The 15,716-nt window shown below is 35.9% G+C and overlaps 1 protein-coding gene and 1 pseudogene across 1 annotated transcript in view; one reads left to right on the top strand and one right to left on the bottom strand.

Moving 5' to 3' along the window:
* Window positions 1-12,390, bottom strand: part of LOC145694420 (uncharacterized) — a 26,891-nt gene extending 14,501 nt beyond the window's left edge. Inside the window, exon 1 of the mRNA XM_081770624.1 lies at window positions 11,645-12,390. Coding sequence (XP_081626750.1) covers window positions 11,645-12,120 — 476 coding nt within the window. The 5' untranslated portion in view covers window positions 12,121-12,390. The remainder of the gene's footprint in view (window positions 1-11,644) is intronic.
* Window positions 12,347-15,716, top strand: part of LOC145694309 (uncharacterized) — a 17,383-nt pseudogene continuing 14,013 nt past the window's right edge.

Raw genomic sequence — 15,716 nt, 5'->3', positions numbered from 1 at the left:
TTTAGAGCTTGTCAATTGTTTGAGTTCGAATTTGATATTCGATTCTAAACATCTTAATTAGTCTGAACACTAAATTTCAACTTTGCGCAAACTAAGGGATCAAATAGTATAGGCCAAAATTTTTCCCAAAGATATAAAAACTTTCAGGTTTTTTCATTTTTAAAAGTAGGTTTTAATTTGAACGGATTATTTATTTAGTTCACATATGAAATTTCGACATGAGCAAGTCAAGGGATCCAAGATAATGGAAGGTAAATGTTTTCAAAATGTTATAGATTGCGTCCAGTAGTTTCAATGGAAAATGGGGAACATTTTGTAACTTCAACTAATATGCTGTAGAAACAAAATGTACTGTCTCAGAACCGATCAAATGTATTATTTCTAATCAAGGTGGATCACCACCCGGAAGCCAGTACGTATTTTAGCTCATTCCCTTAACTACTGTGCAATGAAACATTACATATTATAAATATTGTAGTATAAGATAGAGTTACAGTATGTTTCAGCTACAACATAAGACACTGATTCATTTTGTTGTGTCTTCTGATATCGAAAAAGGTAATAAATAAGAGAAAATATTTTATTCGTTTTATAATGAGCACACAAGATGTCACTTGCTGTTAGATCTTAATAGAATTGCTCAGTTTTATGAAACGTTTATTTGTATGTGTACGATATTTTAAATTGATGATCTTATTACGAAATAGATATATTGTTTTTCGTGCTATATTTTACATTTTATTTAAATGTTAATTTACTTTTAAGGAAATAGATTTTGAGAAGAAACTTGCGCAGAACGCCATAATGTGTTGTTGCCAAATTTGTACGTTTACTGTTGTAGTTACAATAAGAAAAATTTTGGATTCTAGCGTCGCAGTTCAAGAAGCGGAACTTAGCTGTGAATTGCGGTGAGGGTCGAAAACTAATTTCTCCAGTAAGTATCCAAGCAGAATGCCTAATTACTTCCTTTATTATCTGGCATCAGTATACACTCGACATTATCTGGCAACACCGCACTATTCAAGCAGCGTTTAGCATAGCATCGAGAACACCTAGTGATCCACCTTAAGATAACATGTCTCAAATTACAGGCATTCCACTCTCACAATTCTTTTTCTTGTTTTTAAGATTTCGAGACTTAATTTTTTAAAATTGTATTCAAACTCTTAAGAATCCTTAGAATCGAACAATGACTATTTAAGGATTTTAATTAAATCTCTATATAGAGTATGATTTGCCTAATATAAAATGGTCAATCCACCTCAATTAAATTTGATAAGGGTTCAAGAGGTTGAATAATATTAAATGGTACCCCATGCGACCTCAAATTTTGAATCCATTTACACTATACAACATCAAGCAAAGATAATTTGTAAGTTTGAAAGGACAATTCTAAGTTAATAAACATACGCGTATATGATGAAGCTAATTGGTATTAAGTGATTAAGCAGGGGTGCCCACAAGGAGGGGCTATGACGCAAACTGCGTCATTGAAATATTTGGGGTGGGGGTTAAAAATCTATATAAATATGTTTGAGGAGGTGTAAAAATTAATCGAAATAATTTTTTTTTTCATGGAAGAACACCTACGGATGGACAATTGAGGGGGATGCGTCATGGACATGAGGGTGGGTGGGCACCACTGGATTAAGTGGTATTAAGTGGATATAACATTATGTGTTTGGGGTGAAAAGTCACCCCAAAACGAAATGCCACATGGCGTCTTAGAATTCTTCTGTATTAGAAATTTTGAACCTGAATCCAAGATGGTGGACTTTAACATGGCCGCCATGACGGTACGATACAATAATAAATATGATTATATGTATCTTCATTGTCCTGATACAAGATATGCGTCACTGCCTCTAGCCGTCTCAAACTTACAAGGTACACCTGTCTCATGTTTTATAATGTAAATTTAAAACTTGGAGCACCATTTAATATTATTGAATTGAGTTTTTTTTTCCCCTCATGAGTTACTTTGGTCTGATATGGAATCATTTTAGAGGGTAAGAAAAAAAAACCCGTCGAGGTCGAGAAACATATACATATGTAGGCCTATATATGAGATCCATCTTGACTAAGCGGTAGCAGACGTCTCTCTAGTGTTGGAAACACGAGTTAAATTTTCGGTGGGACTTCATGTGGTTCGAGATCCCACGTTAAGCTGTAGGACCACGTCTCATATAGCCTTGCTGTTGAACGGGACGCTAAACTCATATCAAATTATATATAATTAAATTTTAAAGATTTTTTTATCATTCGTGACAACCTAATGCAATGATTACAAATTGCTCGTGTTGAAGTAAACACACTTTTTTTTTTTTTTTTTTGAGTCGCTACACAATTGAGGTTGCATGCATGTCTTTCTTTTTCACACTTCGTCCGTTGCTCAGTGAAAACTTGTCGTTCATTATTGGATAAAAAATAGGTCCGTTACCCCCCTCCCCCACATTCAAATAGTAGAATATTTTGTAGTCAGCTGTTATGTGCGTCTTATGTGCGCTTATGTGCGCCGAGTTTCAGCTTATGTGCGCACATATTTACACACGAAAAGGGTGATAGAAAAGCGCACTCCAGGGAAACGAGTGAGTGCGACATTCGAATCCAGACTTCAAACTTCTGTGCCAAGTAGTATTCCATATGTGCGCTTATGTGCGCATAAAATTTCCATTTGTGCGCGCACAGGAACGAAGAAAATCGATAGACAAAAATGTACAGAAAATTCATGACTTGCTCTAAATTAAAGAATAACAACTTGAGATTTCTGCAATAAGTAATACTCCATATGTGCGCCTAAGTGCACATAATATTTTTAGTGTGCACTCAAACAAACGCAAGATGTACCGTATTGAAAAATGTAAATCAATGAAGTTCAAAGAGTGCATTTAAAGCAATGAAATAAGATATAAACTCAGAACAACATTTGTTCTTTTGTGCGTCATATTTGCCCTTATGTGCGCTCAATATCATTTTGTGTGCGCACATACTAACACATGAAAACAATGATAAAAGTTCACTCCACAGAGAAACCCATAAGTATGATATTACGACTTCATGTTTAGTTGTGAAGTAGTATTCCATATTTGCGCTTATGTGGGCATAAAATTAACATTTGTGCGCGCATAGGAACGAAGAAAATCGATAGACAAAAATGTACAGAAAATTCATGACTTGCTCTAAATCAAAGAATAACAACTTGAAATTTCTGCAGCAAGTAATACTCAGTATGTGCGCCTAAGTGCGCACTTAAAGCAATGAAATAAGATACAAACTTAGAACAACATTCGTTCTTTTGTGGATCATATTTGCCCATATGTGCGCTCAATATCATTTTCTGTGCGCACATACTAACACATGAAAACGAATATAAATGTGCACTCTATCAGGGAAACGCCTAAGAATGATATTTGAATTAGGACTTCATATTTATTTGTCAAGTAGTATTTTATACATGCGCTTATGTGCGCATAAAATTTCCATTTGTGCGCGCATAGGAACGAAGAAAATCGATAGACAAAAATGTACAGAAAATTCAAGACTTTCTCTAAATTAAAGAATAACAACTTGAGATTTCTGCAGCAAGTAATACTCCATATGTGCGTCTAAGTGCACATAATATTTTTAGTGTGCGCACAAACAAACGCAAGATGTAGCGTATTGACAATCGTAAATCAGTGAAGTTCAAAGAGCACACTTAAAGCAATGAAGTAAGATAGAAACTTAGAACAACATTTGTTCATTTTTGCGTCATATTTGCCCTTATGTACGCTCAATATCATTTTCTGTGCGCATATACTAACACATGAAAACGATGATAAAAGAGCACTCCAGTAGGGAAACGCCTAAGTATGATATTTGAATTAGGACTTCATAGGCCTATTTAGTTGTGAAGTAGTATTCTATATGTGCGCTTATGTACGCATAAAATTTCCATTTGTGCGCGCATAGGAACGAAGGAAATCGATAGACAAAAATGTATAGAAAATTCAAGACTTTCTCTAAATCAAAGAATAACAACTTGAGATTTCTGCAGCAAGTAATACTCCATATGTTCGTTTAGGTGCACATAATAATTTTAGTGTGCGCACAAAGAAACGCAAGATGTATCGTATTGAAAAATGTAAATCAGTGATGTTAAAAGAGCGCACTTAAAGCAATGAAATAAGATAGAAGCTTATAGATAGAAATAGATAGACTCTTTGCTAACGAAATAGATGAAATCTTAATATACGAAATCTTGCGGTCAAGCATTATTTTTGGCCTTTGCACTCGAGTAGAAAAGCAGGGATATAGAAAGACAAAAGCATGCTGTACAAGTGCGAGAAACCTGAGATTTCATTAAACAAAACGTCTTAGCGACATGTCTTGATATAAAAGGCTCTTTAAGGGTGGAGAGAGGGTGTGTTATCAAGAAGGAAACCAACAACTATCATCTGCATCACAATTATTGGCGCCGTTCTGCAGCATGTTTATGCAACTCGTAAGTTCGCATTTCAGAAAATTATATATATTGGCTAGTTCTGGTCTTGTAGTTGTCTGCTCTGCTACACAATAAGTCTAAAAACATAAGTTATTCCAAGATAAAAATCCCATTGCTGTCGAAAATTTTGTTGTTCCTGTGTTTGAATTGTAACAACTTATTTCACTCGACTTTCATTTACCGTACAAAGGTGCTACTTTATTTTATATGAGGTAAGTAGACTCTTCATTTTATATATTTTTTATTGCCTTAACCCTTACGAGACCGATCTGGCGCGCATTTAATCCTCTCCTGTGTGAACATTAATTAAGATACCGGGAAGATTGTTTCTATGTCAAATATGGTTGAACCAAAGCATAGGCGGCGACTCCATGGGTGCCCGAGATTCCTCCAATGTTAATGATGAGTACTGAGCCACCCCAATCTTACAGATATGGGAGCAGAGCCCTCCAAATAACTTTGCTTAAAATAATCTAATGAGTTATTTCTTTTGTCTTTTGAAGTTTACTCTGAATTGTACAACATTAACTTAACTTGAAATGCGTATTTGAAATGTTTTATTTAGACAATCAACTTTGGGGAACTAAAGACTGTTACCAATGACGTAGCCAGGGGGAGGGTCCGGGGGATCTGGACCTCCTCGAAACTTTCAAAGTTGTTAAAATAAGGATTAAATTGCATATCCAATCTACTTATTGCCAAAAAAAAAAAAAAAAAGGCAGTATCCAAGGACCCCCGAATTCGTAAGGATCGTTAAAATATAGCAAAAAACTGCGTTTCCAGTTACACATTGCCAAATATTTTCTTGGAAGGGGCCTGGACCCTCCCAGAAATGAAATCCTGGTTACACCTCTGACTGTTACATCATAAACATTTTTCGAGCGGAGGATCGGGGACAGGAAAAGTTTTGATAATGACGTTAGTACCTATTTAGAATTATACCAGTATGCTTTTTAATCAATTCTGAAGCTTCCGAGGTCGTCAACACGAGGCCAGTGTTCCGCAACCGGTGAGCAGCATACACTAATGTGCTTCAGCCATGAGCGGATCCAGAGGGGGCAATTGCCCCGATCGCCCCTCCCAGAATAGGTTACTTTTTATTTTTCAAATAAAATAAATCCTCTTGATTTCTTGAACTTTGTATTATAAATGTAAATCAGTCGGGTAAATAGTCTTTGAGCTATCATTCTTTAACTTAAAGTCGACGAAAACGTGAAAAAAAGGCTGGTCTCGAAAGGGTTAATAATAGTAATTATAAGTTATTTTTTGGCGACATATTAAAAAATCTTAGAGCTCCTGCGAGTGTTCTATTCATCTATCGGTCCCCCTAAAAAGCTTTTGAACCAAAAGCCGGATCAACATACGGAAACCCAGGTCTCCGAGTAGACTAGACACCGGATATTCGTGGTAGTTGTTAGGTGCAATAAAAGATTGTGAGTACCACTTTTGGCGTTATTTTTACCCACAATGATAAAACCTACTTGACTCAGCCGGGTTGGACTGAACTTATTAGACGTCAGACAGACTGGAACAACTGAACCTCAAGCATCCTGCATTCTTCGTAACTTTGAGATTTTAGGAACTGACCAGGTGCAGACGGCCTCTGAATCTTGTGTATTAAATTATGTCAAGTTCAGGTGAATCGAGAGGGTGTTGCGACAAATCTTCCTATTAGAATTTGGTATTGTGTATTCAGGCCACATCCTACAGATGTCTGACTTTTTACTTGTGAAGCGACTTCCGTGGATTGGATGTGTTTGAACTTAGGTACTGAGACGTGCTTCCTTATTTCTTTAAGCTAGTATTTAAACTTTGTTCGAATAACAAAATATAAATTTTACATTATTATTCAATTGGCGATAAGAAATGAAAATCTATTCATAAGTATTTACGAAACAGTCATTTTTGCTTAAAAGTGAAATTGGTGACGCATTAAGATTTTATTCCTTATACAGTACTGTAGAAACCCCGATTTTAGTAGGAGTTGGCATACAGGCACAGTATCCAGAAGAAATTACACATCTAAAATTTTATGCAGTACAACAAATGACTTAGAACCTATAGATAAGTAAAAGATATAACAGGTGACGAAAAACTTTTCTTTTCTTTTTTTTCTTTTTTTTTTCTTTTGCAAAGGAATAAAGCAATAGATACAAAGTTTCTCTGGATAGATAATGGATAGAATTCACCACCTGCGAGAAGGTACTTCATCATGACCGCCATCTTGAAAGCTGTTATTTTGAATCTTCGACGAGATTTATAAATGAGAACTGGGCCATATAATTTATCAGTTCGGACTGGAATATTTCTAGAAATCCATTGGTGAAGTTAGTTCTTCTCTAACTCTATTCCTGTAAGACATAAATATGAAATTGGCTTTTGTCCCCTATGTATGGTTTACTTATTACCTACGATTTTTCGCCATCCTGTTGTTATTCGTTGGCTTTGCAACTACAATTTTGTCTATACGGTTTCCTGTAGATATTAGGAAAGCATACCAAGTTTCATCAAAATAGGACTTCCACTCACTGTGAGTTCTTTTAGCTAGGTTTAAGAATTTATAATATTTTCAATCGTTGCATGATCTAGTTTATGAATGGGATCGAGACGGTAGGAAGGCGAGCTCTGAGTATAAAGACAAGGATTTCGTTGTGTAGATCACTCCAACGTAAAAGCAGTCTGACAGAATTCGAGATTTAGTGTGTGAAAATCGGAATCCTGAATAATTTTAGATCCCGAGAACATTATTTTCATTACCTCTGAAAATCGTTAGTGAATACTTTCGAATTGAAACCTGGCAACTCCAAAATACCAGCAAGCGCCCTAATTTATAGGGTACAAGACTTGAATCGTAGGGTTTCCGATTCGACTCTATTTTAACCTCTATTGAAACACTTTGTTTAACAACCATGCACGGTCTATTTTAATTAGAGACTACCTGCTTTCAGAACTTCAAATTCTTAGGTTAACTGATCTTCCTGATCAGCAGGATTTTTTTTTTTTTTTACAACTTTTCTTAAGCAAAGCTGAAATCCAATCACTCTAACAGATCCGGTATTCCGGTCTCACACCGCACCTGCTGAGATACGGAAACCGTGATTAATTTTTGTATATGACTCACGTTTATGTAAAACCGAAAATGATTTTAAAATGTATTATGCATAGTGATATCAATTATGCAGAAAAATTATATTGATAACCAGGTACGTAGCCAGTTCTGAGATGGGTGGGGGGGCATATTTACAAATGGTATAGCTCATATTATATATAATATACAATGGCGGATCCAGGATATGATCAAGGGTAAACCATAGTTTGCCGCTTATTCCAGTGTAAAGCAGGATTGAAGCCCACTTTATCCAGCATATACCTGAGCGTCAAGGGGGGCTATAGCCCCTAAAGCTACCCTGGGATTCGCGCCTCTCTCTATATATATATATTGAGAGAGTATGAAGAAACTTCAGTGATTTACAACATTCAATACGATACATCTTGCGTTTGTTTGTGCGCACACTAAAAGTATTATCTGCACTTAGGCGCACATATAGAGTATTACTTGCTGCAGAAATCTCAAGCTGTTATTCCTTGATTTAGAGCAAGTCATGAATTTTCTGTACATTTCCGTCTATCGATTTTTTTTTGTTCTTGCGCGCGCACAAATGTTAATTTTATTCGCACATAAGCGCACATACGGAATACTACTTTACAACTAAATATGAAGTTGTAATTCTAATATCATACTTAGGCGTTTCCCTGACGGAGTGCAATTTTATCATTGTTTTCATATGTTAGTATGTGCGTACATAAAATGATATTGAGCGAACATAAGGGCAAATATGACGCACATAAGAAGAAATGTTGTTCGAAGTTTGTATCTCACTTCATTGCTTTAAGTGAGCCCTTTGAAATTCACTGATTTACATTTTTCAATACACTACATCTTGCGTTTGTTTGTGCGCACGCTAAAAATATTATGTGCATTTAGGCGCACATATGGAGTACTACTTGCTGCAGAAATCTCAAGTTGTTATTCTTTGATTTAGAGCAAGTCATGAATTTTCTGTACATTTTTGTCTATCGATTTTCTTCGTTCCTGTGCGCGCACAAATGAAATTTTTATATGCTCATAAGCGCACATACGGAATACTACTTGACAAATAAATATGAAGTCCTAATTCAAATATCATGCTAAGGCGTTTCGCTGATTGAGTGCACATTTAACATCGCTTTCATGTGTTAGTATATGCGCACAGAAAATAATATTGAGCGCACATAAGGTCAAACATGACGCACATAAGAACAAATGTTGTTTTAAGTTTTTATCTTATTTCATTGCATTAAGTGCGCCCTTTGAACTTCACTGATTTACATTTTTCAATACGATACATTTTGCGTTTGTTTATGCGCACACTAAAAATATTATGTGCATTTACGCGCACGTATGGAGTACTACTTGCTGCAGAAATCTGAAGCTGTTATTCTTTGATTTAGATCAAGTCATGAATTTTCTGTACATTTTCGTCTATCGATTTTCTTCCTTCCTGTGCGCGTACAAATGAAAATGTTATACGCACATATGGAATACAACGTAACAACTAAATATTAAGTCCTAATTCAAATATCATACCTAGGCGTTTCCCTGATGGAGTGCACATTTATCATTGTTTTCATGTGTTAGTATGTGCGCCAAGAAAATGTTATTGATATCACATAAGTGCAAATTTGACGCACAAAAGAACATATGTTGTTTCAAGTTTCTATCTTATTTCATTGCTTTCAGTGCGCTCTTTGAACTTGACTAATTTACATTTTTCAATACGCTACATCTTGCGTTTGTTTGTGCGCACACTAAAAATATAATTTGCGCCTAGGCGCACACATGGAGTATTACTTGCTGCAGAAATTTCAAGTTGTTATTCTCTGATTTAGAGCAAATCATGAATTTTCTGTACATTTTTGTCTATCGATTTTCTTCTTTCTATGCGCACACAAATGTTAACTATATGCGCACATAAGAACAAATATGGAATACTACTTCACAACTAAACATGAAGTCGTAATATCATACTTATGGGTTTCTCTGATGGAGTGCACTTTTATCATCGTTTTCATGTGTTAGTATGTGCGCACAGAAAATGATATTGAGCGCACATAAGGGCAAATATGACGCAAAAAAGAACAAATGTTGTTCTGAGTTTGTATCTTATTTCATTGCTTTAAGTGCGCTCTTTGAACTTCTCTGATTTACATTTTTCAATACGATACATCTTGCGTTTGTTCGAGCGCACACTAAAAATATTATGTGCACTTAGGCGCACATATGGAGTATTATTTGCTGCAGAAATCTCAAGTTGTTATTCTTTGATTTAGAGCAAGTCATGAATTTTCTGTACATTTTTGTCTATCGATTTTCTTCGCTCCTGTGCGCGCACAAATGGAAATTTTATGCGCACATAAGCGCACATATGGAATACTACTTGGCACAAAAATTTGAAGTCTGGATTCGAATGTCGCACTCAGGCGTTACCCTGGAGTGCGCTTTTCTATCACCCTTTTCTTGTGTAAATATGTGCGCACATAAGCTGAAACTCGGCGCACATAAGCGCACATAAGACGCACATAACAGCTGACTACAAAATATTCTACTATTTGAATGTGGGGGAGGGGGGTAACGGACCTATAAAAAATACCCTCAAGATTTATTAGTTTTCTGGAAGGGTGGTTTTAGGAATTTAATTTTCGGTAGACCTGCTCCCTCTCTCATATATACGTACATACACAAAATATTTTCTTCAATAATGATGGTAGGAAATATTGGTTGATATTTTGGATATATATAAACCACTGAGAATTACACAGAGTTTGGAAATTAACCACTCTCAGAACCGGAAAGGGCACTTGGCCTTTGCTGTCTACCATTTTGCTTTACTTCGTTGATTATTTTTGCAGTAATAATTAACGTTATAATCATGCAGCATTATTATACGACTAATTATATATCTATATCTATATCTATATATCTATATCTATCTATCTATCTATCTATCTATCTATCTATCTATCTATCTATCTATCTATCTATCTATCTATCTATCTATCTATCTATCTATCTATATACTGAATTTGTTTCTCTGCACTAAAAATATATTTTTTACCTTTTTGACATTTATATTTTTCCTAACCTTTGGATAGACTTCTGCCTTTGACTACCCGCTAAAGTCACCAATGATTTTCTGCAGATCTGGTTTATATTTTCTTTCAAACTTTTTATTTTTCTATCCAAACTCTTCCCTGGGCACATGCTGACTCCAGTGACACAACGCTCACCTCTGGTGCGAAGGTCCTTTTCGATTCCAGTTCCAGTTTACATCATGTCTCTCAGTTTTCTCACGATTCTCCCGTTTCTTCCAATATTCTCATTTCATTAATTCCGTTAATAATTCACTCATTAGGGACCGCGGTGGCACAGTGGTAGAGCTTTCTCCTCTGGTGCATGGGATCCTTGGTTCAATCCCAGCTCGCTCCAAGTGAAACTTGTGGTGGACAAACACCGTGTGTATGGGTTTTCTCGAGGTTCTCCCGTTTCCTCCCACTTTATTCACTCCACTATTTCATTCATTTCTTATCATCACTGTCTTCTTTAGCATAGCCGACATAACCGTGGGACGTGTAACTTAAAGAGTTCATTTCATTTTCATTAATCACCCGTCTCCTCTATCTTATAGGACATAATCGTAGGATATAACACTTAATAATAATACATATTGTGCCCTGGGTTTTTCTCGGGGTTCTCCCGTTTGCTCCTATATTTAATTTAATCAATTCATTTCATAAATAATTCAATTGCATTAATCATCCGTCTCCTATGTCCTAAATGACATTTTCGTGGGTCGTTAAACTAGGTTTTTAGAAATTTCATTTGTTTTGTTTCCAAAGCCTTCACAGCTAGAACTCAGTGCTACAAAATATATTTCGAAGACAAACATTCGAAAACAAACAGTAACAAGTTATGTAATTCAAAAATGTTGATTTTGGGTAAGTATTTCCACCACCTGCATTCCGAAAATATTTTTTTTATATTACTAATATATCCATTGCAAAATCGATTAATACCTGGTATATTTCCAAAATAATAAATAAATAGCATTGTAGTGGACTTACCTCCTCTTTGGTTTTTCAATTTCTTTGCAATTTCCTGCAGCGTCTCGTACTTCTCCAGGTTTACATTCCTCTAATCCAGCGGCCAATTTAGCTGCTAAATCTTCAGATACCTGATTGGGTGCAGGCGAAGATGATGGTGATACTTCATTCTTCTTCACATCAGTCTCGGGGGTGTAACGTTGTTCATCCGCCGGGGGCACAATGTCCTCATATTGCGGTTGTTGTCCAATTATAATAGCATTGCCGTCTGCAAGAGGCCTTTTGTTCTTGAAGGAATTTCTGATTCCGAAGAACGGGCTGCCCAGATCGAGTAAACTAAAGCCTCCTGTGGGCACAAGAATTATCAGAAAGTTTTCCAAATGGGCTTGCACATTCCATTCACCTTCTTGGCGTTGATCATATGTCACGGGAAGCGATGCACAATTGTTGAACAACAGAACTGGTAATAACAAAATGGCTGATGACAGGATCAACATGGCTGAAATTTTTCCTTCACGGTGAATGGAAAAGGATTAGCACCAATAATAACAAAAAAAGAAAGAGTTATTACTTAACCGAACAAGCACTGGAATTAGTACTCTTATGGATAATAAAACAGAATGTAATAACGTAACCCAGATAAATCCAGATGGTTGCTAGTCTGGTCTCTGCGCAAAGTCTTTGAAAGCAAAAGTGATATTACGTTTCCAAGTGGGTTTGGAAATGTCGAAGGTAAGTACGTACAGCAGTGACTACAACAGAGTGGAGAACAAAAAAAAAAAAAAAAAAAAAAAAAAAAAAAAAAGTACGAATTAAAGAGGAAAAAACTAAAAGGAAAAAAAAGTTTCTTGTTTGGACCTCTTTTGTAGCCAACGGGAAGGTCAACCTCTATAGTCAGACCAGCAGCAGTGCCTGGTTAGTCCCCCCAGGGCAACCGACCTCAACCGATGTCTACAACAAGCAACAACCATTTACAATTCACGTTTCCTGTATGCTTGCTTTTTTCTTTTCGTCTATTTTCTAAGCTTCATTTTTTACTTTTCTTTTAGCGTCCTCTATAACAGAACTCTCATCCATCAAGATTCTTGTATAATTTGTTTTAGTACCGTGCCCTTCCACCTATGGCGCTGTTGGACAGATAATCTTGTATTCTTTCCTTGTACTTCTTCCACTCCCTTCTTATCCGTTTCTTGTTTATTATCAGTTGGAACACGTGGGCTTTACTTGTTGTCGTTGTTGTATTCGCAAGCCATATATATAAATTTTTAAAACGCTAATGTATGCATCTTAGATTTCCAAGATTCGTCCAGGTGTTCCACCAAAGCTGGGAACTGGTTGGTGTCTCCTATATCAGGGGTCAGAGTACTTTTTTGTTTGGCTTTGTCACGACGTATCTAAGCTATTAAATTACTACCAACAATCTTTTTGGCAAAGGAAAAAGCTATCTTTAAGGAAATACTTGTTTCAGATAAGGTTACTGAACCTCGATGACATACCAGCGTTTCCTCTTACGTCTCCGTGATGTTCCAACATCCTCAAGTTAAAAAAAATGTTAAAACACAAACCAATCAGCACTAAAAACTAATGTACTTGTGTATTTTCTTTAAAAAAAAATATATAAAAACAATTGTAAGAAATTGTTTGGGGGTTTTCTTCCTTCCTTCACAATAAGGAAAATCCAACATCACTCGCAGTTACTTGTGGTTTGTTGATTTTTTTTCTTTCTTTTTAAGAGTATATTCTTGGAATGCTGCTATTATGAACTAACATTGACGAACATAGAATCATCATTCCTCCAAAGTTTAAGGGAAATTAGTTTTTGCCAAAGTCAAACAAAAATTGTCATTATAACTGTTTGCTTTTCGTCGAAAACGATTTACCAACCTTTATTTCATTTTTAAGTTTGTACTTTTAAGAAAAAGAAGCTCGGGAATTTTTAGTTGTTTTTTGTCTTTTTTTTTTTTTTACGGAGCTTATCCTTAGCGCTTCTTTTCAGTAGTGACGCCAGCTTTAATTTATGGCACGGGGCGAAGAAATAAAGATTTCTTTTTGTGGAAAGCGGGAGCATTTTTTTTTTTTTTTTTTTTTGTATATGAAAAAGAATAGTTTTCTGTTTATTGACTTACATTACAATACAAGGTGTCTTGTGGGACACTCAAGGGACAGGTTTAACACCGGAGGGGTACTGGTCCAGCTTGCTCCTCTAGCGTCCTCACTGAGTTGAGTTGATTTTGATTTTAACGTTCCGTTCAGGAGCCAAGCTATATGAGACGCGGACCTACTGATTAACGTGGAATTGGAACCACGCCAAAGACGCGTACACTACCGCTTAACCACAAAGGAACTCGAGCTAGAGGTCTGTACGGGCCGGAATTTTTAGCCCTGTGAATGTATAGTGTGAGGCCCTACCCGAGTCCGAAATATGTTTTAACCTTTAGGCCCGAGCCCGATCCGACCTCGTGTGATAATCAAATGAGCCCGACATAAGCCCGAATTGTAGAAACGCAAAATTCTATTTTTATTACAACAATTAGAATATTTATTTTGCAACTTAAAAGCTTATATCATTCAGAGAGAATAGCGAAAAAAAGGTGGTCGTTTACATTTACTATTGTGCTGCCAAAATGTCTTGAGCCGTGGCAAAAATGCGAACTAAAGCTCACACCCACGCGTGGAGCCAATAAGGGTTCAGCTGTTGCTAAGCAAGAGAAAGCGAGTGGAATTCCTTCAGCCGATAGCAGCGCTTGCAACGGAAGATTAGGGAACAAGTCAATGTGGCATATCTTTAACTATATGAATTCTCTGAAGAAAATGGTCATTTATATAAATTCCGACTCCCTTAGCCTCGGTGCATAATTGTGGGACGTTAAACTAAATATTTCATTTCATTTATATAAATTCTTATGAAATGGAGACATGAATATTCCAAATATTTAAAACAAAATGTCAATGTGTACAAATTCTCTGGAAATGGATGTGTACTGAATTTATACTCAGATACTCCTCAAAGCAGTCATTGTCGAGTCCTGTGAAGAGAAAGAATGGAATCCACACTGGTCGCTCAAACTTTCATTCACAGACAAGCTAAACATGTTTATTTCTGTTACTTTTAGTTTTTCTCTCCACTATACAGTTAGCTTTACTCTCAATTCCACAATGATAATCAGATTTTTAATGTAGGCGTCTAAAGTTACAAAATTTAGATACGCTTTAAAAGTTCTCCAGAAAGAACGGTCCGATAAATGTCGTTGCACAGTATATTTAAAAGTTAGGCCCGAAAAGGCCCGAGAAATATGGTTATATATTTAAAAAAAAAATGTACGGTCTGAGCTCTATTCAAGCCCGAAGTGGTCCATGCTTTGTAGGCCCGAACCCACAGACCTCCAGCTTGAGCGTCCTCACTGAAACCGTCTCACAGCATGGTGTGTCGTCTGAAGTAAATGAGTCCCTGTTGGGAATCAAACTTGTGTCTCCCGTACAAAAAAGGAGGACCTCTTCCATCATCTAACCACATTTTCATTAAAAAAAAACTAATTAACTATATTTTATCATCTCATATATGAAATCACACTACTCAATGGTACCTTAATCTCATTTGGTCTTGAATTTATTTTATTGAAAAAAGAGAGAAAAGATCCAGGTATGGAATCGCAAAGCAGTATATATATATTTTAAGATTGTATGTTTGTGTTACAGTTTCGGCTATGTAACATAGCCTTCCTCAGACACGTTATGAGAGAAATATCCCATTTTCACAGCTTATATACAATCTGAAGATTAATAATGATATTCAAAATAATTTAATAAAATTTGAGAGACGAATATAGGTAGTAGAACAAGTAAGTTAAATCCAATAGATAAAATGTTGTTATTAGATTAATATGAGACAAATTGAAGAGATGAATGTTGGGTGTTCACAATGAGTCAGTGAAATTCGAGAGATGACTATTGAATTTTAATATTTAGAAATGATTCACTGAACATACAATCATTAATATAAGTCAATTTACAGTTCAGTCAGTAAAATTTAAAAAAAAAAAAAAATCATTTACAAAATATAGGGAAAAGTTGCCGGGAGGATAATGAGAACTCT

This window comes from Thermobia domestica, chromosome 9 (genome assembly GCF_964235325.1).
Source record: "Thermobia domestica chromosome 9, izTheDome1.hap1.1, whole genome shotgun sequence".
Lineage (NCBI taxonomy): Eukaryota > Metazoa > Arthropoda > Insecta > Zygentoma > Lepismatidae > Thermobia > Thermobia domestica.
This window is presented reverse-complemented; position numbering and strand designations above follow the sequence as displayed.